The sequence below is a fragment of the Taudactylus pleione genome, unplaced genomic scaffold, assembly GCF_031769625.1.
Source record: "Taudactylus pleione unplaced genomic scaffold, aTauple2 ptg000016l, whole genome shotgun sequence".
Classification (NCBI taxonomy): Eukaryota; Metazoa; Chordata; class Amphibia; order Anura; family Myobatrachidae; genus Taudactylus; species Taudactylus pleione.
Genome location: NW_028284418.1, coordinates 43,457,747 through 43,483,292, shown reverse-complemented (window position 1 = coordinate 43,483,292; position 25,546 = coordinate 43,457,747). Strand labels below are relative to the sequence as shown.

Genomic DNA, 25,546 nt, shown 5'->3' with positions numbered 1-25,546 from the left:
TGTGATTTGTGTATGCTTCTGCCTTGAATTAGTTAAAAGTGGGTTAAATTATTAGGAAAAAAAATGACGTGAGGTCCCACCCCCCAAAAGCCTAACCAGCCCCGGACTTGTCAGCCTGTCCTGGTACCTAAAATGACGGGGAACAAAATGAGTAGGGTTCCACTGTAACTTAGGTACCAGCCTCATGCTGCAGGGCCAGTCCTGGTTTTAAATATAGGGGAAAAAAATTGCGTATGGGTCCCCCTATATTTAAAACCAGCACCCAAAATGACCAGGGTGTAATACCACAGCCCGGAGATTCTATTATCGGGTCTCCAGAGCCAAAGCATTATCACCCCAAGCCACTCAGGTCAAGCCAGGGATCTCAGGGGAAGTGAGAACCCCCAAAAGAAGGGGTTCCCCCTCTACTGAGCACCTCAGGCTTGGTCTGAAGCCCGGGGCTCTTCCCCGCACCTCTGGAGCGGTGGGTATGTGGGTAATAAAGTGTAATATAGATGGAAACTATTATATATTACAGTGGAACTGATTGTCTTCGGCTCCTGACAGTTCCCACATGGGCTGACTTGCCCACATGGGTACTGTCAGGAGCTAGAGCCATGTACAAAAAACAAAGAGCCAAGAAGGGCTTGTTATTGGGGCACACTTAAATCAAATTTTGTAAAATATAACCTTTATTAATACTTATTAAAAGACTGCAGATCTCCTCATTTTAACAGAATAAATGGATACGGCAAAATAAATATTCAAAATAATTCTGGGTAATCTATGTGGAGATGATGTGGAGGCTATATGTATATTGGAGGAACTCCAACAGACCTGTACCCAGATTTATGATACACCTAGCTTAACTAGACCTGTTTGCAAGAAAAAATAAAATGTCTTTCCCCAGGAGAACATCAGTCCTGAGATTAAAATCTTCCAGGAATTAGTATCAAAAGATCTGGACATACTTGATAAAAAAAAGAGATTTAAGAAGTATAGAAATGGCAATCATTCTAGATCAGAAATGAAAATACTTAAAGAGATTCAAGAATGGAAGGAAGTGATCATTAAAACTTCTGACAAAGGAGGAAATATAGTCATCTGGCCTATTGAGAAGTATCTTAAGGAAACAACATTTCAATTAAATGATGGGAGTTGCTATAAGAATACCCTATTAATCCAACAGAGAACTTCACTGCACTCTTCAATAGAATGATAGATCAGTCTCTGAAAGAGGGTGTAATCCTCAAACAGGAATACGAATATTTGAAGACCAGTAACCCAAGAGTCCCCACTTTCTATCTGCTCCCCAAAGTGCACAAGAATATGCAGGAACCCCCGGGCCGACCTATAGTTTTGGGCATAGGGGGACTATTTGAAAAGACCAGTAGATTTTTGGATCTCCACCTACATCAACATGTCCTGGGTTTACCCTCATATTCACAAGATTCAGCAGATATCTTACAAAAACTACATGACATAAGATTGGAAAAACAACATTTTCTGGTCACATTGGACATACAGTCCCTTTACACATGTATCAATCATGAGTTCAGAATTCAAGCTGTACAATATTTTCTACAAATGGAGGAACCTTGCCCTTTTCACCAATTTCTATTGGACTTACTCAGATTTGTTCTGACACATAATTATTTCACCTTCATTGACTGCTTCTACCTGCAAAAGAGGGGGACAGCAATGGGGACGACATGTGCCCCCACCTATGCCAACCTCTTTTTGGGCAGGTGGGAGCGGGAAATAGTCTTTGGTGTGAGACCACGGATCGACATACACAATATGTCATAGGATGGTGGCGCTACATCAATGACATCTTGATGATATGGGAAGGAGATGAGAACTCACTTCTATGCTTTATCAACAGCCTCAACTCAAATTCTATTATATTATATTATATGTGAAATTGACTCACCATTACAGTCAAACTTGGGTACCATTCCTGGACTTGAAAATCTACAGAAAAGAGGAAGGCTCATTACATACGGAACTTTTTCAGAAGGATACTTCAACTAATAGCCCCCTACACCAAACAAGTGCACACTTTCCACCCAGGGTAGAGACTCTGCCTAATGGTGAGTTCCTTTATTTGAAATGTAACTGCTCGGAGATACAAGTCTGCAAAGAAAAAAATATAGAACTTACTCAAAGACTACTAGAAAGGGGCTACAGTAAAAGGAGCATTAAGAAAGCCCAGAAAAGTATCTCACTCACTTCAAGGGAATCTCTTATCTTTTCGGAGGACCCACGGAAGAAATCTAAAACCAAATTAGAAGAGATAAGATTCTTTGGAAGTTTTTGCAGAGAATGGAGGGAAATCCAAGGCATAATTCAGAAACAGTGGCCTATCTTACATCTAGATGAGGACCTATCTATGACACTAGGTAATAAGGTCGCCATGGGATGGCGCAGATCAATGAACTTAAAAGATATCCTAGTGAGTAGCCACTTCATTAGATATCCAACAAAAGAGAAATTGACAAAATGATCATTTCCATGTGGGTAGTGTAAGGCATGCCAATATATGGCAAAATGTGATCAAATAGTGGATAAATATGGTCAATTAATCCAATTGAAGGATTTCATTAATTGCGATACAGCAGGAGTCATCTACTGCATACTGTGCAGTTGCGACATGAGATATGTTGGCATGACCTCTAGACCACTTAAACAAAGAGCCCTAGAACATGCAGGAAATATTAGAAAAGCTCCATCTGATCTGACTAAGTTTAAAAAACTAACATCTGTGGCACGCCATTTTTATACTCATCATAAAGGGAATCATAAAGGTCTACGTATCTTTAGACTAGAAAAAGTCAAGCTAGGTATTCCAGGAGGAGATATGACACATGAATTGATGAGGAGAGAGAGTGAGTGGACATTTAAGTTGGGTGCTCTCGCTCCAAAAGGCATGAACGAATACATCAACTATAGTGTATTTTTGTAGAAAAATTAAGAGGTTAACATCTGCCCTTTAGAGTGAACAGTGATTGTGCAATAACATGATACTCAATTTTTGAGTTTTAATAATTTGAGTTTTGTCCCCAATAACATATGGTGTCTAAGTATTAATAAAGGTTATATTTTATTAAATTTGATTTAAGAGTTCCCCAATAACAAGCCGTTCTTGGCTCTTTGTTTTTTGTACATGTTATACTTTGGGCTTTGGGAACACCCCCAACAACATGCTATGTTATAATTTCTAAATATAAAATGAAATATGGTTGGGTGTAGATAAATGTCGTGATAATATATGGTTCTGTGCGGGACCAAAACCTCCCCCGTTTTTTCAGGAGAAAGAGCCAATCAGCGGCCGCTCTACATTTAGTGGTTGCTGATTAGCAGGCAGCTCCTAACTGTTCTCACTGTTCAGTAAGGAGCTGGTTAGAGGGCTATGTGGTCACACACATACACCGCTAAATGTAAGTTGTTGTTTTTTTGGCAAAGACCCCCCTGGATGCTACAGAGACCAGCGCGAGGATGGAGGTGAGTATAGTATCTCTTTTGCAGGCCATGCACATGGAGTCTACTTGGAGAAGAGGACAGAAACATCTGGTAGAAGGTAAGTATGTGTGATTGATGTATGTCTGTAATAAATCTTTTACTAACTACGGTGTGTGTGTTATTTAACTATTTATTTTACAGTGGGGATACGGGTGTCGGATGCCTGCTGGCATTTGTAGTTCCACAAGTGCCAAAGGGCAGGCATGCTTGCACTTGTAGTTCCACTGTAAAATACAATAGTTTCCATCTATTCAGACCAAGCCTTGGGTGCTCGGGTGAGGGGGCTCTTCTTGGGGGGTCCCCACTTCCCCTGAGATCCCCGGCTTGGCCTGACTGACTTTGGGTGAGAATACTTTGGCCCTGGGGATCTGGTAATAGGGTCTCCTGGCTGTGGCATTACACGCCGGTTGTTTTGGGTCCGGTGCTGGATTTAAATATAGGGGGACTCCTACGCAATTTTTTCCCCTATATATTTAAAACCAGGACTGGCCCTGCAGCCTGGTGCTGGTACCTAAATTATGGTGGAACTCTACTCATTTTGTTCCCTATAATTTTAGGAACCAGGACTGGTGGCATGTCCGGGGCTGGTTATGCTTTTGTGGGGGGGGGCCTACACCATTTTTTTATACAATTAACTTTTTTTTTATAGGTACAACAAAAGCAGCTTACACATATCTCACTGATATGTGCAGGTTGCTTGCTAGGGAGAGTTGTGCAGAGAGAAATCACTGCAATCTCGGGTGAGATAACTCTCTCGAGCTTGCTTTAATATCACCTGAGAAACTCGACCTACAGTACATCACTATCAGCAAACTTGTTTAGCCTCAAATCTCCTGTTGGTAAATTTGAGAGATAAAAAGTGATTAAAGAACCCGAGTTCAGGTGATCTGGAGCAAAATGAATCTCTTTGCAAATCGGGAACATCTCGGATCTTAGTAAATTTACCCCTAAGAATTATAAAATACTCTCATAAACTCAATATCAGAGAAAGGAGAACTACTTTATAAAAGAATTGTCTAGTGATTCCTCCATAATACTCCTCCATTATACTCAAACCAGCTGACAAGACAGAATGATTTCAGCAAGCCTACATCCACAGAAGATCTGTTAGTTATCCAAGATGTTTGGAACAACCTCCCTGCTGAGTTCCTTCAAAAACTGTGTGCAAGTGTACCTAGAAGAAATGACGCTGTTTTAGAGGCAAAGGGTGGTCACTCCGAATATAGGTTTGATTTAGATTTCTCTTTTGTTCATTCACTTTGCATTTTGTTAACTGATAAAAATAAACTTTTAACACTATTTTAGAAAGCATTCATACTTTGCACATTTGCTAATTTTTTCCATGCCTGCCTAAATCTTTAGCTCAGTATTGTACATGTATCCCTTGATTCACCACTGGGACTTCCCATAAAGACTGCAATTGGGTCACTGACTATTAATTAATCACACTTTGTTGACTTTTTTCTTCAACAATATGCAGCCTCCCTTAAGTACCTTATAAAGGATACCACCTCCTTTTATAGAAAAAAAATATATATACATAAACGTATAAATAATACATAATAAATCTTCTTAGTTGGGAGTTCATTATTTTATGTATAAACACAACTAAAAGTCAGGTATCTTCAAACCATATTAAATATGTTTGACCTACAAACATCCACATAACAATTTCAGTAATTTTATCTTAGAGAATCATATGCTGGTCAATTATTAAATTACAACTATTGATTCTTATATATTGGAAATTTGGTTAGCTCTAGGCTCTAATCATATTTATAATTTCTAATGGGCAGTTATAACAAAGGTTTATATTCATGTTAAATAAAACAGTGGTAATCAACAAATTCTATAGTCTCCATATTTCTTATTTGTACTTAGATATTTGATTTTTATATAATATATTCTCTATTCTCCGAACCTCATACATATAATTCAGTACGGAATTCAAAGATCTTACATACTTAAATGTGCCCGTCTCTTTGTAGTCGGTAAAGTTCCAATCCAGTTTTTAATCCTCCATTGAAAGAATGTTTCCTTATGTAGCTATGTGATCCACACGTAAGATCCTTTTGCCCTTTTGTGTGTGATATTCTGTTCCCCGGGAGACTACCCCAGTTGCCGCTATATTGTAGCACTTTATATACAGATTCATAGACGCATTGCGACTTAGCCGCATTTTCTGCAAAAACTCCCCAAAAAATATGCTCGGCGCTAGCAGAGTCTCACAGGACCTGACGCACCAAGAGGGGCTTTTTGGCATGACTGCCACAAAGGTGTGTAAGGACTGTATTTATGATATATTGAGTTTCAAAAGATGTATATATGTATCATGACCAAAGTGGTAACATTTGGGTCACAAAATAACCAGTGGGTTAATTAGATGTATAGGCTTTTATTGGCTGTCAGAACTTCCAGAGATGTGCCAAAGAAAAGTGGTAGAAAAGAGCTAAGTATTTAAAGGTTTCTGACTACTACTGTCTCCGTTTGATGGAGCATTGGATGAGCGAGTCAGCGCATCGGCTGAGCAAGGTAAGTGTAGATGTTAGAAAAAGCACTGCAAGTGCTGTCAGCTAAGCTTGCCGTATGATGCCCTGATGAAGCCACAGCACAGGGCAGACACAGGAAGGTCCATGGTGAGAGTGCAGGAAAAAAAGAAAAGTACCATGTGTGCACACAGAAGAGTGGAATAACCTGGATTGGCGTGGTGTGTACGGAATTCCCTCGATCGCTATAAGAGTCTCCTGTGTGCGCATTTCACCAATGGGTCTTGTTCACTGGATGGCTCGAGTGAAGAATCCTTGCGCACTAGGTCTGCTGCTACTGCTGGGGGAGAACAGCACAGCAGATCACTTAAGCCATGCTGGCTATGTTAGCATTAGATCTGTATCCAATATCTGTTATCAATGGGCCAAATTCAATTCACTGCGAAGGTGAATAGCCGCGGGAGGGAGCTCCCACAGCTATTCAATTCACTACGCTTTTTGGGTGGGCTAAAGGATATCTTCTCGCACCCCCCTGGGGCTGTGAGGAGAAATCCAACAAAAGTGCCTGGCACATAGCTGTTTTCCTGCTTAGTGCAGCGCTAGCAGCCGCGCACCCTGCACTTTAGTCAGAGATTGCTGGTTATCATGCCTAAACACCCAGGTTAAGCAGCGAGAACTGGTATTGTCTGATTTAACCTATTCCTAATGAGGCAAACAGCATGGTGTATTGAAAGGAATTATAAATCAGGTTTTAGACAATTAGTTGAAGTAATGGGTCCCCTCTAGCAAATTCCATCTCAATTCCATTTTACCAGAACAGCTAGTATACTCACCTGTACCAGGGAATTAAAAAAGTTATTCTTGGCCTAGCTAGCAAATGCCTTTGTAATGGCTATCCACTTAACTACAGATATTTGGACAAGTAGTACTGGTCAAACTAAAGAGTACATTACTGTGACAGCCTACTGGGTGTGTGTAACACCTTCAGCAGCAGTATCATTCACAGGCAGGCTACTCTTTGTATCACTGGCTTCACTAAGAGGCATACCACTGTCAATCTATTGAAAAAAATCCAGTAATGTGATAGCAAAATGGCTTACCCCACTAAGACTCTCCTCAGGATTTCTCATGTCAGATGATGCAAGTAATATTATACGAGCATTACAACTAAGTGATTTTCAATGCATACAATATTTTGCACACACAATAAACTTGGTGATTCAGAATTTCTTAAAAATAACAGGTGTGTTCAGGAGATCCTGACTGTGGTCTGAAAAATTTCAGAAGACTTTAGGCATTCAGCAACCGCATGTAAAAGATTGCAACTACTGCAAGAACAGTTCCTTTTTCCATGCTACCAACTGAAGAAAGAGGTAGTAACCAGGTGGAATTCCACTCCTATTTGCTTTAGCAGCTGGAGGAACAGCAACAAGCCATCTAAACATACACAGCAAGCCATGACATAGGGAGAGAGGAGCAACATATCAATCTCCAGCACAGTGGATAATACTCTCTGCTTTATGCAAGCTACTAAAACCATTTGAAATTGTAACTAATGAAGTGAGTTCAGACACTGCCAGCCTGAGTCAGGTCATACCCTTAAAAAACTATTGGAAAAAGCTGAAGGAGGAGATAAAATTAAGCAATTCTGCTAAGTATGTTGGAGTTGTAGATCACTTCACTTCCCCAGGACCAAAGGGTATGTAGCATCTTGCAATTGGATCACTACATTTTGGCAACAATGCTTGTTCATAGGTTTAAGTAATATGTAATTACTTTTTTTCCAACTGACACAGATCTTAAGAGATGTAAAGAGCACCTTGTGAGCAAGTTGTCAGCTTGGCAGTGGCACATTGCATGATGATGCCTTCTGCTTCAGTTTTTCCTTCCAAATGTTGCTGCCAGGAAAAACTGACCTATTCCAAGAGAAACACTGGTGATACACCAAAGTGAAACAACATTATGACTTCTGGTCAGGTGTAAAATAATTGCCCACACCTGTTGACACCTCTATCATGACCCAATCTGATAGATTAAACATCAATAGAATGGTGGATAATAATTTTAATGACAATGTACAAATTAGCCCTGTCATACAGTCCCATTTGAATATTGAGAGGAAAAAATGCAATTTGGAGCCCTTTGTACAAACTAGTTTTGCTATATTTAAGCTGCACACCCTCCAGTGTGTACTCAGAGTGTTTTGTCCAGCTAGGAACCTTGTGAGTGATTGGGCGATTGGTGTAAGAGGCTACTTCCAAAAAATGTAGATAAACTGATGTTCATAATTATGAACTACAAATTTTATGAGGAAGACATTTTACACCAATTACAACAAAGTACAAAAACTTCTATAGTGGTGGATTCCAGTAGGGATGAGCTAATATTGTGTGATGATATTAACACTGATGCGGGTGATTATGAGGATGATAATGACATCTTCCAACTGTGATGATGATTAACAACACTGTTAGCTGTATTAATTTCATTGGTAGCTTGGTTTATAGAGGCCCAAACAAACTAAGAACTTCAGCCACAAAAGTCGCAATTACCTCTCGTTGAAGTTTGTTAATCTATGCATGTCCTTTTTACAACATAAGGGTGCGTGGGAGAGCGAAAGGACAGTTCCATTGTGCACCGCTTTTCATTATGGGATTTTCCCACATTGCTTTATTGGTGTAATTACTACTAGCCTGTTACTCCATCTCCATTTACTGTATCTGTACTGGCCTGAGGGCTGTGATTTGTTGTTTGGAGAAGTCTGTTGGTAATATACATTATTTTGTCTTCTATTAGGATTTTACTTTTAGGCTTTTAGTTCTTGATTAATACACCAAAGAAGAGAAAAAGCATTGTCCTGTTTGGCGCAATAATTAATAAAATGTAACATTTATTAAATACAACATATTTTAATTGTATTTAATAAAGGTTAAATTTTATTAATTAGTGCTTCAAACAGGACAACGCTTTTTCTCTTCTTTGGCATATTAGGTCTTACAGTTGTTAAAAGGCTGCACCCCCTTTAAATATACACAAGAATTTGTGGTGAACACTGAGGGACCAATCTAGTTGGTATAATACTAACAGTGTTGGACTTGTGCAAGGATCCATTATACCCATTTTCCTTTTTCAATGAATCTTGAACCTGAGGTCTTGATTAATTAAAACATTCTATAGTGTTGTATAGTTTATTAAACGCCCATCCTACTGTATATGCCACTGCTGTGCCACTATATTTAATAGATATTCCTTATTCTTTTAACCTGCCATGTGCTTGAGGTGCTGCTCCTTCATTTACACCCTGTGCATGCACAGTTTTTTAATAATCAGAAAACTGTATGAAGAATCAAACTACAGTCAGGACCTTAGACGTCCCTAGATGCATGTGCAGTTAAAAAAAAATCACTGACAATTTTTACGAATATCAGCAATGCATCCTATTTAGAATCAGGCCCAGTTTGTTCATTTGTTATGTATAGGGTATTTCAGGGTTCACTATAGCAATATAATCTATAACAGGTAGCACTAGTGAAAAAATAAGTCACACCAGACACAATTAAAAATCAATTATACTGTTATATATAAAAAATGTTATATTAGTGGCTTCTAAAATAATTTTCCTTACTAATGTTTTAGGTTTAATTTTCCACCTGTCAGCATCTGAGACCAAGCTTTATCTTTTAAATACTAAAAAGGCTTCTGCTCCCTAGGTAAAATCTGCCACTGCTGTTATGCCAGTTATATGATACATAAATACAGTAGTTGTCAAACAAGCAGCCTTAATTGATAAACTAGATAAGGAGGTTGAAGTAGCCATGGATTGAGGTAACATTTTTCCTTTGCCATCATGTGCATTAAAGTATTAACTTATTTCATGCTCCATCACGTTATTTGGTGGAGAAAACTAAAATGTAGGTACTGTAAGTATGGCTCATTTTTTGGAAAAAAATGCAGTTTCTCCAAGGGATATATTTACTAAAGTGAGAGTTTTTAGAAGTGGAGATGTTGCCCATAGCAACCAATCACATTCTACTTAACATTTAACTCGCACCTTCTAGAATTTAATAGCTAAAATCTGATTGGTTGCTATGGGTAACATCTCCACTTCTAAACACTCTCACTTTAGTAAATTTACCCCCTAGAGTTTGTTACACTGTAGGTGATACCACTGCATATTGCTTTTTACAATTGTGAGAATAATAGTTTATTTTCCTTGCTTAACTTCACAATGATTATTGTAAGTAATAAGGTTAAAATTATTTAGCTTGCCAAAGCTAAATTCCAGATCTACAGTGTAGGATGTTTTATAATATTAATTACTTGAGCCTGGAAGTAACAATATAACTACTTCTTATTTACTATTAGTAATGACAAAAATTTAGGTCCACATTGTATTTGTAGTGGTCCCTTCAAATCCTAAATGTATTGTATTGTACGGATTTCTTTTTTGTAATACTAGTCACAAGGACATCTTTATAGTGTCCCCACTGCCTGTATGCATACTGTACCTTAGTGCCAGGCAGCTTTGTTGTCGCCAAAAAGTAGAAAATATTATTGCAAAATAAATTGTACAACTATTGGAATATACACTTAGGTGTTGCTCCTATTAGGTGCGAGGGGGCAAGTTGCCCACTTTATCTCTCTCCAAGTCTTGATATATCTCCCCCATAGTCACACTTACTCATGCTGTGAACTGATTCAAGGATAATAGGATTGAACACCTACAGCTAAAACAAAACAAACCAACAAACAACATTTATCAGAAAGAAAAGTTTTAGTTTAACCAGCATAGGATGCTAGGAATGGTCGGAAATGTGCAAATCTCAGGGTATAAAAGTATTAACAACACGTGTTCAGGTCATGCAGGCTGCAGTGACATCACCAAAACATCTGTCTTTCTTTAGAAAGTGCTATTGCTCACCATTTACAGTATTTCACCGGAGTATAAATACTGTAACATTCCAGGCTCCAGATATTCAGTATTTCCAGAAAACATCCCATGATGGTAAGTTCTTCTTTCAAAGTACTGACAGTTACATTTCACTTGTTATTAAATCTTTACATATGCAATGGTACTGTATAGTAGCAACTAGTATGTACAGTAGTTAGACCAGTAAAAATGAATGTAATATAAAAATGATCATCTCTGTCAATTGACAAAGCACTCACATCTTAGTGCATAGATATGGTACTACATTAGATTTGACTGGCACCAAAATAGGTCTAAAATTACTGAAATGATGCAGAAACTTGCAAAAACACATGTTGGTGCCCTGTTCAAACAATAACATTACCAGTTAATTCACTTACGAAGTGTTTGAGAAAATTTGTAAGAACAATTAAAAAAAGGGGAAACCACTAGTTTAGTGGTGAGATAAATCTGCTGTAAAATACATGAAATGTACTAAGATGAGGGCACAGTTTCCTTGTTTAATTCAGTATAAAACAATACAATGTATCATCCTGTGTCTCTGTCTGTGATACTTATTACAAATTTGATTTTGGTCACCAATTGCTATGGTACAGTATGTGGAGTTTCATTGCAGATGAATGAAATGATTTACAAATGTAAACATCTCTTAAGTACACAGTATATTTTTGTATTATTGAGTTATAAGAGATTTCACTAAAAATAGAACTATTGGTACAATATTTGGAATTGTTATGCAATTAAAATAAAAAATAATCTGCTTATTAATTTTTGCAGATTTTGTCTGCCACATTTAAAAGAGCAATAATATTTTATGGAAAATAAACTTGATTTTGCATTTACTATTATTACCCTTTTAGATATGGCAGACAAAATCGGCAAAAAATCACGAGGTTCTGAAAATCATTGCTTAGTAAATATACCCCTAATAATATTATCAAAGTACCTGATCCCTATTTGATGCAGACAGATTTATCTAGACCACTGTGATGCAAAAACACTGTATATCCTGAATGTTAGCCAACTTACAAATTATTTCTCTGATCTTTGCTAGTAACAATGCCTTCTTCCTGCTAAAATAACTTCAATTTACCAAGTTCAAAGACTATTTCTGTAGAATGGTACAGCTAAACTTTGTGTAAGAGCCTGAAAGTCAATGAAAATGAGTTTGAAAGAGTGATATACATTTGCAACACTCTCTGTAAAACTTAATGTAGGGACTTAAATGGGCCTATTTATCTTTGCAGAAGTGAAGCTGTCAGTGTAAACTTGCCATTGAGATCAGCAGCAAACACGCAGGACAGGGCAGTTGTTTATTGGAGCAGTTATCCCAGCATGAATACATTTAATAAACTGTCCCGTAATATCATTCCTTACTGGTGCAAAATGTGACAATAATGAATTGTACTTTTCAGAGCCCCACATGCAGATCTCCTCTGACTCCCTCAACCCCCATAAAGTGATGCAGTGGTCTGGGACCATAGCCATCACTGCTGGAATCGCGCCCCATGAGAACGACTCTCTAGGGGCTCATGCACCTAAAGTCAAGGTGCATAACTATGTTACCCTCCAAGCACAAATATGCTGATCTCTGCGTGTGCAGATGGTGTATACTGCTTGGAGCCTATGGAGGCTCCAGGTGCAGGAGAGAGATCTTTCTGTCTCTCTCTCTCTCGCAGTCCCTGGCTGTCTCTGGAAGCTGATACTATGCGCATGTGCAGTGTCAGCTTCCCCCGGAGAACTACTTCTACAATTTGATATTTTCATTAAAAATGGATAGATAATAATCGCGGCAGTTCCACTATTATTAGGACATAGATCCCTAAGTCCATTATCAGGTGTTCCCAGGGCCGGCTTTACCATTAGGCAGCTGCCTAGCATGCCGGAATCTGGGGGGCACCACTGAGTCTGCCTATCACAACATTAAGGATGTCTCTGAGAGAGGCATCCTTCTTGTACTTAGGGCCGTATTCAATTAGCAGCGATATTATCGCACCCGCGATATTATCACATCAGTGATAATTTTTCGCTGATTTTTTATGTAAAAATGGAGAAAACTTTTCTTTTCTTAAAAAAGGGGGAAAAGGTGCAATATCCCTATTTTTGTGTAAAAATGTGGGGATTTCTTACAGGACCCTTTGGACAGCCCCCCCTAATGATACTTTAGCAAAAAAATTTTTTCGTACAGAGTGATCTCTAAACAGTGACTGCTTTACATCACCAAACATGCAAGTTTTGCTAAGTGACTGCAATTCTGGAACATACTGATCAAACCCAGCTCCTATCTCAGAGCCGGCCATAGGCATAGACATTCTAAGCAAATGCCTAGGGCATCAGGAATGCCTAGGGGCATTCCATGGCTCTGCAGTCATCATCCCGCCGCTACCGCATTCGGAGCACAGCTCCGTTCGGGTAGCGCCGTAGTCATACTGTCAGGTGACAGACTGACAGCCACAGACAGGTCAGAATGAGCATCTGAATAGAAGCTCATTCTGGCTAAAGGGGACAAGGAAGATGGCCGTGGCCGTAGGAGGGCATACTGCGCATGCCCAGCTGCGGCCACTCCTCCCATGGGCCTTTTTGTAGCCGTGAGTGACTGTCAACTCACGGCTACGCCTCCGTATTTACCACCCGCCACCAAGCGCACACGCCGCACATCGGACCAGGACACTGCGCAGCACTGCAATGCAGCACAGCCTGAGCCCCGAAGCCATCAGTGTGATCTCTCCCCCCCCACAGGCATAGGAGACTGCTGTGGCTGCTGCTCAGCAGCCACAGCAGTCTCCCACTGCAGCTCAGCACACTCTGTGTGCTGGGCTGCTGTGAGGGAGGAGGGGGCGGTGTTGTACCCAGGCCTCCGCCGGGCCCCTCAGGAAGCCCGGACCCGGGTAATTTGTACCCGATGCCCTCCCCCCCTCTCTGCGCCCCTGAGCACATCCTCCCCTATCACATGGAGGAAAATGGATGCCTTATTTTATCTTCCTCATTATCTGCCCCACATGCAGTAAGGTAAATATTAAACCTTTGCTTAAATCTTCAGTTTTTAGTCAAGCTACCAGATATTTGCATGTCTGTTGGAGGAAACAGCTTATTTATGGTTACTCAACATCTAATGTGACAAGAGCACGTGTCCGATTTCTCACTCACTGGGTATCACAGCTTTTCAGGCTTTCGCATCTCCCTGCACACTTTGGGCCTGATTCAGAGCCGGACGCAATTAGAGCTCGCTCGTTCAGAAAAAGGGGGCGGCTATTCAAATGAACCGTTCGCTCTTTGCGGTCTGTTCATGTCTGAACGAGCAAACAAAACCTGCGGCCGCTATTTTGTAAAAAACGCCCCCTGGCCACTCGCATCATACGTCATGTTCGCTATTTAATAGATTAATCGAGTACATCGAACAGCGTATGAACTGCTCGCTATTCTTGTGGCTGGTTTTTCCTACTGCAATCTTGCGAGCAGTTCTGGCTATAAAATAACCAAGTGACGTGGTCGATGATGCTGCTGTTATAATTATGCACACCCTAAAAACGCCCGTTTTGACCTTTAAGCACGCCTGCGTTCGGATCTCCACTTCCCGTTTTCAAGCACCTTCCCCTGTTACCACCCACAAACGCCTCATCCTGTCACTCAAATTAGCAGGCACTCGCTATATAGCGAACAAATGATTTCTGCCCGCACTGACTGGTTCGCGCATGCGTATTAAAATCCGTACGCATGCGCAGATGTGAAAACATCGCTCCGAACGAGCGAACGGCCGCTTACGAGCGGCTCTGAATCAGGCCCTTTCAGCACTAGGGGGTATATTTACTAAAGGTCTATTTTAATCTATTTAAAATCGAACAAAATCGATTAACATCGATGTTGTGTTTCTGAAGCTAAATCACACATTTACTAATATTTAAAAAACTAAATAAAAAATTGTCTGTTAGTAAATGTGTGACTAAGCCCCAGAAACCCAACATCGATTTTAATCGATTTTGATTGATTTTTAATTGATTAAAATTGACTTTTAGTAAATATACCCCTAGAAGTCCATCTAGACCTCTCCTGACACCATGTTTTGCTTGTATTTCTATTAAAAAGAACACTGTAGTATGGGTAATAACCAGTGCTTCTTGATTTAGCCATTACAAACTATACGTATACACATCCTGGGCCTGATTCATTAAGTATCGCAACTGCAACAGTGTACGCAGATCGGTCAATGGTGCGTACTGCGCATGCATAGCAGTACGCATGCGAGAGGTAGCATTGCAATTGCTTTGCAATCACACATGCAGAAAGCCATCACAGAGTGAGTGACAGGAGGTCAGCGTTTGGGGTGGTGACAGGGGAGTGGTCAGAGAAGTGCGCCGTTGCATGAGCATGCATAAATTAGCCCCTGCGACGGCATAAACAGCTTGAGTACTCACTGCGTGTTACGAGGTTAGCAATATCTGAGTAAGATCAGACCTGCTGTAATTTTGCTTGAGGGGCCGATGTTACTCGATGTTACTGATGTATACACTGGACTGCAAGGTATTACGGATGTGAGGTAGTAGTGGATGGTGGTGGGCGTGGCTATGCTGGCTGTGCAGCGGCTTTGAAATTGCAATCATTAGCATATTTTTGCAGCAGACCTGCATGTGTAATCGCAGCCGTGATTGCAATAGCAATCCGTAATGAATCAGGCCCACTGTACACAGGATTGCACCCACTTCCAATCATTCCCCTTGGTCCTAGGGACCAGCACTGAAGATTCAGGCTATCACATAAGTAAGGGAATGTCTACAAATATTAAGCATATATCTAAAGCAATACCATCACAGACTGCAACAATTATATCCCCACAAATAGCAGCCATAACAGAAATAGGATCAAAGGGATACCGGGAGAAAAATTTAAGTGGATAAGCAGAAATTGTTCTTGCACAGCAGGCTTTCAAGATCAATCCTCCAAAATGAAACAAACATTTATCAAAAAGAAAAATGAGAAACCGTAAATAGATGAAGCCTTAAGGTGCGTACACACACTAGACAATATTTTGCACGATTCACCTGATATCAACGAATTAGAAAGACAAATCATGCATAATATGTGAAAATCGGGAGTGGCCACTCACGATAACGATGCCGATGCGCGTACCGGCGGGTCGTATGTCATATCTTCAGATCTTGCCTCCAGCAGCCAAGATCTGCCAATCTTGTACACGAGGCACTGGAAATCGTTAAGGACGCACGATAGATCGTTGCTCAGATTGGACACTTTTTAGCACCATATCGTGTCCTGCAGTGCCGAGGAGAATTCAAGGGAAATCGTTCACGGTATCGCATCGTGAGCACATCGTCTAGTGCGTAGGCTCCTTTAGAATTGTCAAGAAATATTGAAAGGAAACATCTATTAAAATACATAGTAACATAACCAATAAGAACTGCTACACTAACATTCAAGAAAGTAACCAATGCTGGCTAGATAACTGATTTGTTATATTACTTTTAAATATAACTTTATATCATATATTTGCTAAATAAACACTCATTTATTTATTCCAAATTGTATCCCACTCATATATCACTATATACTGAGAGTAACCTTTTATATTTAACATTCTGGTGGCATTATTTCCTCTTCCCCAGCACAGTATCACCAGTAGGGAGCGCTAATGTACAAACTAAAAACCTCCCTCCACTGACAACAACATCTGCAGGAAATATTAACCCCATGTAAACATCAACATTTATTACGCTTCCATATCAGCCATAGTATAAACAATTACTCCAGATAATTTGTTTATTGTTATATATGTAATCCATGCCAACTCAACAGAGCATCTACTTTGGTCTACCTTTTTCTCCAAGAGCTCAGTGGCTCTCATGGGCTCCTCCCAGTAAACAAACTTTCCATGTTAAATACAACAAGAGTACATTAGCATCACAATATCTCTGTCTGCAATGAATGGTGCTGGGACAAGATGATAGATTGAGGCTAAAGCTGGGTACACACTAGATGATGTGGGTACGATGGCAGATGCGACGGCACAATAGCAGTAGCAGGGCATGGTCTAGTAAGCAGATTGGTTTTCAGAAAGCTTTTAAGGATTTGGAGACTGGGGACAAATGTGATCTGACATGGCGGGACATTCTATAAGTTGAATAGTGGCACTGGAGAAGTCTTGTAGGTGGGAGTGAGTTGAGGATATAAGGAGCAAACTTATGGATTTGCAGACTGGTGCATTGGATGTGGATTGGCAACAGGAAGACCCATCTTGTCAAAGCATTTCAACAGATTAAAATGGTAATAGGTGGATGAGGGGACTGCCAATAAGAGGATGATGCAATAGTAGAGGCAGGAAATGATGAACAAAAGGATAAGAAGTTTGGGTGCATCTTGGGTAAGATAAGGGCATAGTATAGCAATATTTGGATGGTAGAGGCAACAGGACCTTGAGAGTGGCTGTGAGGGAAAAAACAGAAGACAGAGTGAAGTGTGACACAGAAGTAACAGGTTTGGGAGATAGAGGATATTGGGCCTGATTCAGAGCCGCACGCTAGATGCGATCGCTCACACAATGTGTATGCAGATTGCGTAGGCAGTGCTATCGCACAGCAATGCATTAGCACACCTAGTATTTCTTACAGAGCGATCACATAGTGTATGTAGACACTCACCAGCCTGTTTTAAGACACCCACTTGTGCACGTCATGTCCAGGAAATGTATGCAACCATCAGTACATCGTGTAACATCAGATGCTATCGCAGCTCTTGAGGTTGACCATACCCTGCCGCAAGCACTGCGAGCACTTCCGTGTGAATACAAGCCCGGTGACGTGTACTATGATACTGTCTTATAATTATGCACACCTCTAAAACGCCGTTGAAATGCTCAGGCACGCCTGCGTTTGCACCTTCACTCCCCCATTTTTAATGGGCAGCCCCTGTTATTACCTACAAACAGCTTCCCCTGTCACTCACTCTGCTGGGCTGTGTATCCGCAACGAGCGAATGCATTGTGAACTTTCGCTAAGGTATGCGCATGCGCACAATGCATACACACTGCATACCCAGGGCCGGATTAAGGCTATGGGGGGCCCGGGGCACATCAGACAGGGGGCCCTATTACAGAGGTAGGCAGATGAATTCTCTCTCTCTCACTCTCTCCCTATATAAAATATGTATTTTGTTACCATATAATGTTTGTGTGTGTGTGTGGATGTATGTTCTGCCGTAGATGCTCCCAGATGGTATTACTATAATCCTCACCCCACATAGCGAGCCTGATTCCAAGGTGGGTGCAGCTATGGTTACCGACGGGGGACGCATATTGGAATTGCATGGAGATCTATGCAATTTCAATAGGTGTTCCTGGAAGGGGACTTAAATGGCGATCAGGGCCGGATTAACAATGGGGCGGGTGGAGCTACAGCTCCAGGCCTCCCATTGAAAATAGGCCCACACAGACTGCAGTGCAGGCAGGAAAAAAAAAAAGTGTTTTTTTTTTCCTGTCAACACGAGGATCAACAGGCCAGGCCAAAGCCCCGCCCACCCTCGGCCCGCTTAAGCCCCGCCCACCTCTGAAGCCCCGCCCCATTATACCGAGGCTATGCCCCCTGAACCGTTCTACTACAAAGCAGTGTCAAGTACCTAGTTGAGGAGGGAAGGAAGCACAGCCTAGTATGTCAGGATTAACTCAGGTCAGTGTAATGTCTGGCCAGGCTCTGTCTGTCTCTCTCTCTCATGTCTGTCTCTCTGTCTATCTATCTCATGTCTGTCTGTCTCATGTCTGTCTATCTATCTCATGTCTGCCTGTCTCATGTCTGCCTATCTCATGTCTGTCTATCTCATGTCTGTCTCATGTCTGCCTATCTCATGTCTGTCTATCTATCTCATGTCTGTCTCATGTCTGCCTATCTCATGTCTGTCTATCTATCTCATGTTTGTCTATCTCTCATGTCTGTCTGTCTCATGTCTGTCTATCTATCTCATGTCTGTCTGTCTCATGTCTATCTATCTATCTATCTATCTATCTATCTATCTCATGTCTGTCTGTCTATCATTCATGTCATGTCATGTCTGTCTATCTACAGTATCTCATGTCTGTCTGTCTATCATTCATGTCATGTCTGTCTGTCTATCATTCATGTCATGTCATGTCTGTCTGTCTATCTACAGTATCTCATGTCTGTCTATCTACAGTATCTCATGTCTGTCTGTCTGTCTGTCTGTCTATCTATCTATATCATGTCTGTCTGTCTCAAGTCTGTTTGTCTGTCTGTCTGTCTATCTATCTCATGTCTGTCTGTCTATCTATCATGTCTATCTATCAATCAAATTAGGTGGGTATAAGAGCATATGTGTATATGTGTGTGTATATATATATATATATATATATATATACACACACAAGCACAGAAGTACATGCATATATATGCGTGTGTGTATACATACAGTACATATACACACACACATACTGTATATACAGTATATACAGTATATATATATATATACAAATGTACGTGTGTATATATATATATATATATATATATATATATATATACACTTACATTATATATATATATACACACACACACATACTGTATATACAGTATGTGTGTGAACATGTACTGTATGTATACACACACACGTGTGTGTATATATATATATATATATATACATACACTTACATTATATATATATATATATATATATACACACATACTGTATATACAGTATGTGTGTGTATATGTACTGTATGTATACACACACACGTGTGTGTATTTATATATATATATATATATATACACACACTTACATTATATATATATATATATATATATATATATACACACACATACTGTATATACAGTATGTGTGTGTATATGTACTGTATGTATACACACACATGTGTGTGTATATATATATATATATATATATATATGCACGTACATGTGTGCTTGTGTATGTATATGTATATATATATATATATATATATATATATATATAGTGTGGGTATATATATTAGGGGTGTGCACCGGCCACTTTTCGTGTTTTGTGTTTTGGTTTTGGATCTGGATCTTTCTTCGTGTTTTGGATCTGGATTGGTTTTGCCAAAACCACCCTTCCGTGTTTTGGGTTCTGGGTTTTGTGTTTTGGATCTGTATTTTTTTGAAAAAAAGCATAAAAACAGCTAAAATCACAGAATTTGTAGGTTTTTCTGCTCCTATGCTATTATTAACCTCAATAACCTTAATTTCCACTCATTTCCAGTCTATTCTGAATACCTCACACCTCACAATAGTGTTTTTATGTCCAAAAGGTTGCACCGAGGTAGCTGGATGACTATGCTAAGCGACACGAGTGGGCGGCACAAACACGTGACCCATCTAGGCGTGAAACTGCAGTGGTCGACAGGATGGCATTGAAAAACTAGGCCCCAAACTGTACATAATGCAAAGAAAAAAAAGAGGTGCTAGATGGAATTGTCCTTGGGACCTCCCACCCACCCTTATGTTGTATAAACAGGACATGCACACTTTAACAAACCAATCATTTCAGCGCCAGGGTCTGCCACACAACTGTGGCTGAAATGATTGGTTCGTTTGGGCCCCCACAAAACAAGCTGGCAATTAATCTGTCCCTGCACAAACTGGCTCTACGGAGGCAAGATGTCATCCTCATCCTCCTCATCCACCGATTCCTCACCCTCTTCAGTGTGTACATCCTCATCCTCACAGAGTATTAATTCGTCCCTGCTGGAACCACAGGTCCCTCTGTACGTTCTGGAGGCTGGTCTCCCTGGAAGAGTTGATAATTCATTTTATGAACATCATCTTCTCCACATTTTGTGGAAGCAGCCTCCTACGCCTTTCGCTGACAAGGTTCCCGGCTGCACTAAACACTCTTTCGGAGTACACACTGGAGGGGGGGCAACTCAGGTAAAATAGAGCCAGTTTGTACAGGGACCTCCAAATTGCTTCTTTTTCCAGCCAGTACAGGTACGGACTGTCTGACATGCCTACTTGGATGCTGTCACCGATGTAATCCTTTAACAGACAGACGCACGCTTGTCACTGCTGCTTTGAGGATTCAAGTGCGGCTACAGCCCACACAATTCACAAAGACAGAAAAAAAAAAAGAATATTTTTATTGTTTGTGGAGCACACTTTGAGGGTTACACCACCCTTTAACAGACAGACGCATGCTTGTCGCTGCTGCTTTGAGGATGCAAGTGTGGCTACAGCCCACACAATTCACAAAGACAGAAAAAAGAAGAAGAATATTTTTATTGTTTGTGTAGCACACTTTGAGGGTGTCACCACCCTTTAACAGACAGACGCATGCTTGTTGCTGCTGCTTTAAGGATGCAGGTGCGGCTACAGCCCACACAATTCACAAAGATAGAAAAAAGAAGAATATTTTTATTGTTTGTGTAGCACACTTTGAGGGTGTCACCACCCTTTAACAGACAGACGCACGCTTGTCGCTGCTGCTTTGAGGATGCAAGTGCGGCTACAGCCCACACAATTCACAAAGACAGAAAAAAGAAGAAGAATATTTTTATTGCTTGTGTAGCACACTTTGAGGGTGTCACCACCATTTAACAGACAGACGCACGCTTGTCGCTGCTGCTTTAAGGATGCAGGTGCGGCTACAGCCCACACAATTCACAAAGACAGAAAAAAGAAGAATATTTTTATTGTTTGTGTAGCACACTTTGAGGGTGTCACCACCCTTTAACAGACAGACGCACGCTTGTCGCTGCTGCTTTGAGGATGCAAGTGCGGCTACATCGCACACAAGTCACAATCACATTAAAAAAATAGTTTTTTATTTTTTGGAGCACTTTGAGAGTTACACCACCCTTTAACAGACAGACGCACGCTTGTCGCTGCTGCTTTAAGGATGCAGGTGTGGCTACAGCCCACACATTTCACAAAGACCGAAAAAAAAGAACAATATTTAAATTGTTTGTGTAGAACACTTTGAGGGTGTCACCTCCCTTTAACAGACAGACGCACGCTTGTCGCTGCTGCTTTAAGGATGCAGGTGCGGCTACAGCCCACACAATTCACATAGACAGAAAAAAGAAGAAGAATATTTTTATTGTTTGTGTAGCACACTTTGAGGGTGTCACCACCCTTTAACAGACAGACGCACGCTTGTCGCTGCTGCTTTAAGGATGCAGGTGCGGCTACAGCCCACACATTTCACAAAGACCGAAAAAAAAGAACAATATTTTAATTGTATGTGTAGCACACTTTGAGGGTGTCACCACCCTTTAACAGACAGACGCACGCTTGTCGCTGCTGCTTTAAGGATGCAGGTGCAGCTACAGCCCACACAATTCACAAAGACAGAAAAAAGAACAATATTTTAATTGTTTGTGTAGCACACTTTGAGGGTGTCACCACCCTTTAACAGACAGATGCACGCTTGTCGCTGCTGCTTTAAGGATGCAGGTGCAGCTACAGCCCACACAATTCACAAAGACAGAAAAAAGAAGAATATTTTTATTGTTTGTGTAGCACACTTTGAGGGTGTCACCACCCTTTAACAGACAGACGCACGCTTGTCGCTGCTGCTTTGAGGATGCAAGTGCGGCTACATCGCACACATTTCACAAAGACCGAAAAAAAAGAACAATATTTTAATTGTTTGTGTAGCACACTTTGAGGGTGTCACCACCCTTTAACAGACAGACGCACGCTTGTCGCTGCTGCTTTAAGGATGCAGGTGCGGCTACAGCCCACACATTTCTCAAAGACTGAAAAAAAAAGAACAATATTTAAATTTTTTGTGTAGAACACTTTGAGGGTGTCACCACCCTTTAACAGACAGATGCACGCTTGTCGCTGCTGCTTTGAGGATGCAAGTGCGGCTACATCGCACACAAGTCACAAACACATTAAAAAAATAGTTTTTTATTTTTTGGAGCACTTTGAGAGTTACTCCACCCTTTAACAGACAGACGCACGCTTGTCGCTGCTGCTTTAAGGATGCAGGTGCGGCTACAGCCCACACATTTCACAAAGAGCGAAAAAAAAGAACAATATTTTAATTGTTTGTGTAGCACACTGTGAGGGTGTCACCACCCTTTAACAGACAGACGCACGCTTGTCGCTGCTGCTTTAAGGATGCAGGTGCGGCTACAGCCCACACAATTCACAAAGACAGAAAAAAGAAGAAGAATATTTTTATTGTTTGTGTAGCACACTTTGAGGGTGTCACCACCCTTTAACAGACAGACGCACGCTTGTCGCTGCTGCTTTGAGGATGCAGGTGGAATCTAGATGGGATTTGGAACCGAGGACACACTACCTCCATCAATTGTCTAAATCCCACTGCACTAATGTCGGATACCGGACGCACGTCTAACACCAACATAGCAGTCAAGGCCTCAGTTATACGTTTTGCTTCAGGATGACTGCTGTCGTACTTCATCCTCATCGCTAGGGACTGTTGGAGGGTCAATTGTTTAGTAAAAGTAGTGATGTTCCTACTTCCTCTCTGGGATGATGAACAACTCCCAGCAGCAGCAACAGCACTAGGAGGAAGTGGTTCTTGATCTTTCGCTATTTTATTTTTATCGGAGAAAGTTTGGTCCTCCATTTTTGTTATATTGATATATATACGTGCGCCTAAAGCGCACACAAACACAGAAAATATTTTTTTATTTTTGCTGGAGAGTAGTGCACTTTGTGGGTTACACCAACCTTTAAGAAATGAGCCAGCCGGCTCTTTACTTATGGGACACAGGCGCACGCTTGGCGCTGCTCCTTTGTTGATGCACGTGCAGCCACAGTGCACACAAGTCACAAACACAGAAAATATATATTTTTTTGGTTTGGAGTGTACTTTGGGGGTTACAGAACCCTTTAACGGTCAAGCCAGCCGGCCCTTTACTTATGACACAGGCGCACGCTTGGCACTACTTTGTTGATGCACGTGCGGCTACTGCGCACACAATTCACAAACACAGAAAATAATTTTTTTTTTGGTTTGGACTGGAGTGTACTTTCAGGGGTTACAGCACCCTTTAACAGTCTAGCCAGCCGGCCCTTTACTTATGACACAGGCGCACGCTTGGCACTACTTTGTTGATGCACGTGCGGCTACTGCGCACACAATTCACAAACACAGAAAATAATTTTTTTTTTGGTTTGGACTGGAGTGTACTTTGGGGGTTAGAGCACCCTTTAACGGTCAAGCCAGCTGGCCCTTTACTTATGACACAGGCGCACGCTTGGCACTACTTTGTTGATGCACGTGCGGCTACTGCGCACACAATTCACAAACACAGAAAATAATTTTTTTTTTGGTTTGGACTGGAGTGTACTTTCGGGGGTTACAGCACCCTTTAACGGTCTAGCCAGCCGGCCCTTTACTTATGACACAGGCGCACGCTTGGCACTACTTTGTTGATGCACGTGGGCTACTGTGCACACAATTCACAAACACAGAAAATAATTTTTTTTTTGGTTTGGAATGGAGTGTACTTTGGGGGTTACAGCACCCTTTAACGGTCAAGCCAGCCGGCCCTTTACTTATGACACAGGCGCACGCTTGGCACTACTTTGTTGATGCACGTGCGGCTACTGCGCACACAATTCACAAACACAGAAAATAATTTTTTTTGGGGTTTGGACTGGACTGTACTTTTGGGGGTTACAGCACCCTTTAACGGTCAAGCCAGCCGGCCCTTTACTTATGACACAGGCGCACGCTTGGCACTACTTTGTTGATGCACGTGCGGCTACTGCGCACACAATTCACAAACACAGAAAATAATTTTTTTTTTGGTTTGGACTGGAGTGTACTTTCGGGGGTTACAGCACCCTTTAACGGTCAAGCCAGCCGGCCCTTTACTTATGACACAGGCGCACGCTTGGCACTACTTTGTTGATGCACGTGCGGCTACTGCGCACACAATTCACAAACACAGAAAATAATTTTTTTTTTGGTTTGGACTGGAGTGTACTTTCGGGGGTTACAGCACCCTTTAACGGTCAAGCCAGCCGGCCCTTTACTTATGACACAGGCGCACTCTTGGCACTACTTTGTTGATGCACGTGCGGCTACTGCGCACACAATTCACAAACACAGAAAATAATTTTTTTTTTGGTTTGGACTGGAGTGTACTTTGGGGGTTACAGCACCCTTTAACGGTCAAGCCAGCCGGCCCTTTACTTATGACACAGGTGCACGCTTGGCACTACTTTGTTGATGCACATGCAGCTACTGCGCACACAATTCACAAACACAGAAAATATTTTTTTTTTTGGTTTGGACTGGAGTGTACTTTGGGGGTTACAGCACCCTTTAACGGTCAAGCCAGCCGGCCCTTTACTTATGACACAGGCGCACGCTTGGCACTACTTTGTTGATGCACGTGCGGCTACTGCGCACACAATTCACAAACACAGAAAATAATTTTTTTTTGGTTTGGACTGGAGTGTACTTTCGGGGGTTACAGCACCCTTAACGGTCAAGCCAGCCGGCCCTTTACTTATGACACAGGCGCACGCTTGGCACTACTTTGTTGATGCACGTGCGGCTACTGCGCACACAATTCACAAACACAGAAAATAATTTTTTTTTTGGTTTGGACTGGAGTGTACTTTCGGGGGTTACAGCACCCTTAACGGTCATGCCA

The 25,546-nt window shown here is 41.2% G+C and overlaps 2 protein-coding genes across 2 annotated transcripts in view; both read left to right on the top strand.

Moving 5' to 3' along the window:
• The first annotated feature begins 10,968 nt into the window (after positions 1-10,968).
• The window catches only part of LOC148541982 (beta-microseminoprotein-like), a 100,147-nt gene continuing 85,569 nt past the window's right edge, over positions 10,969-25,546 (top strand). The window contains exon 1 of the mRNA XM_088475747.1: positions 10,969-10,992. Coding sequence (XP_088331873.1) covers positions 10,987-10,992 — 6 coding nt within the window. The 5' untranslated portion in view covers positions 10,969-10,986. The remainder of the gene's footprint in view (positions 10,993-25,546) is intronic.
• Positions 10,970-25,546, top strand: part of LOC148541981 (beta-microseminoprotein-like) — a 181,333-nt gene continuing 166,756 nt past the window's right edge. The window contains exon 1 of the mRNA XM_088475748.1: positions 10,970-10,992. Coding sequence (XP_088331874.1) covers positions 10,987-10,992 — 6 coding nt within the window. The 5' untranslated portion in view covers positions 10,970-10,986. The remainder of the gene's footprint in view (positions 10,993-25,546) is intronic.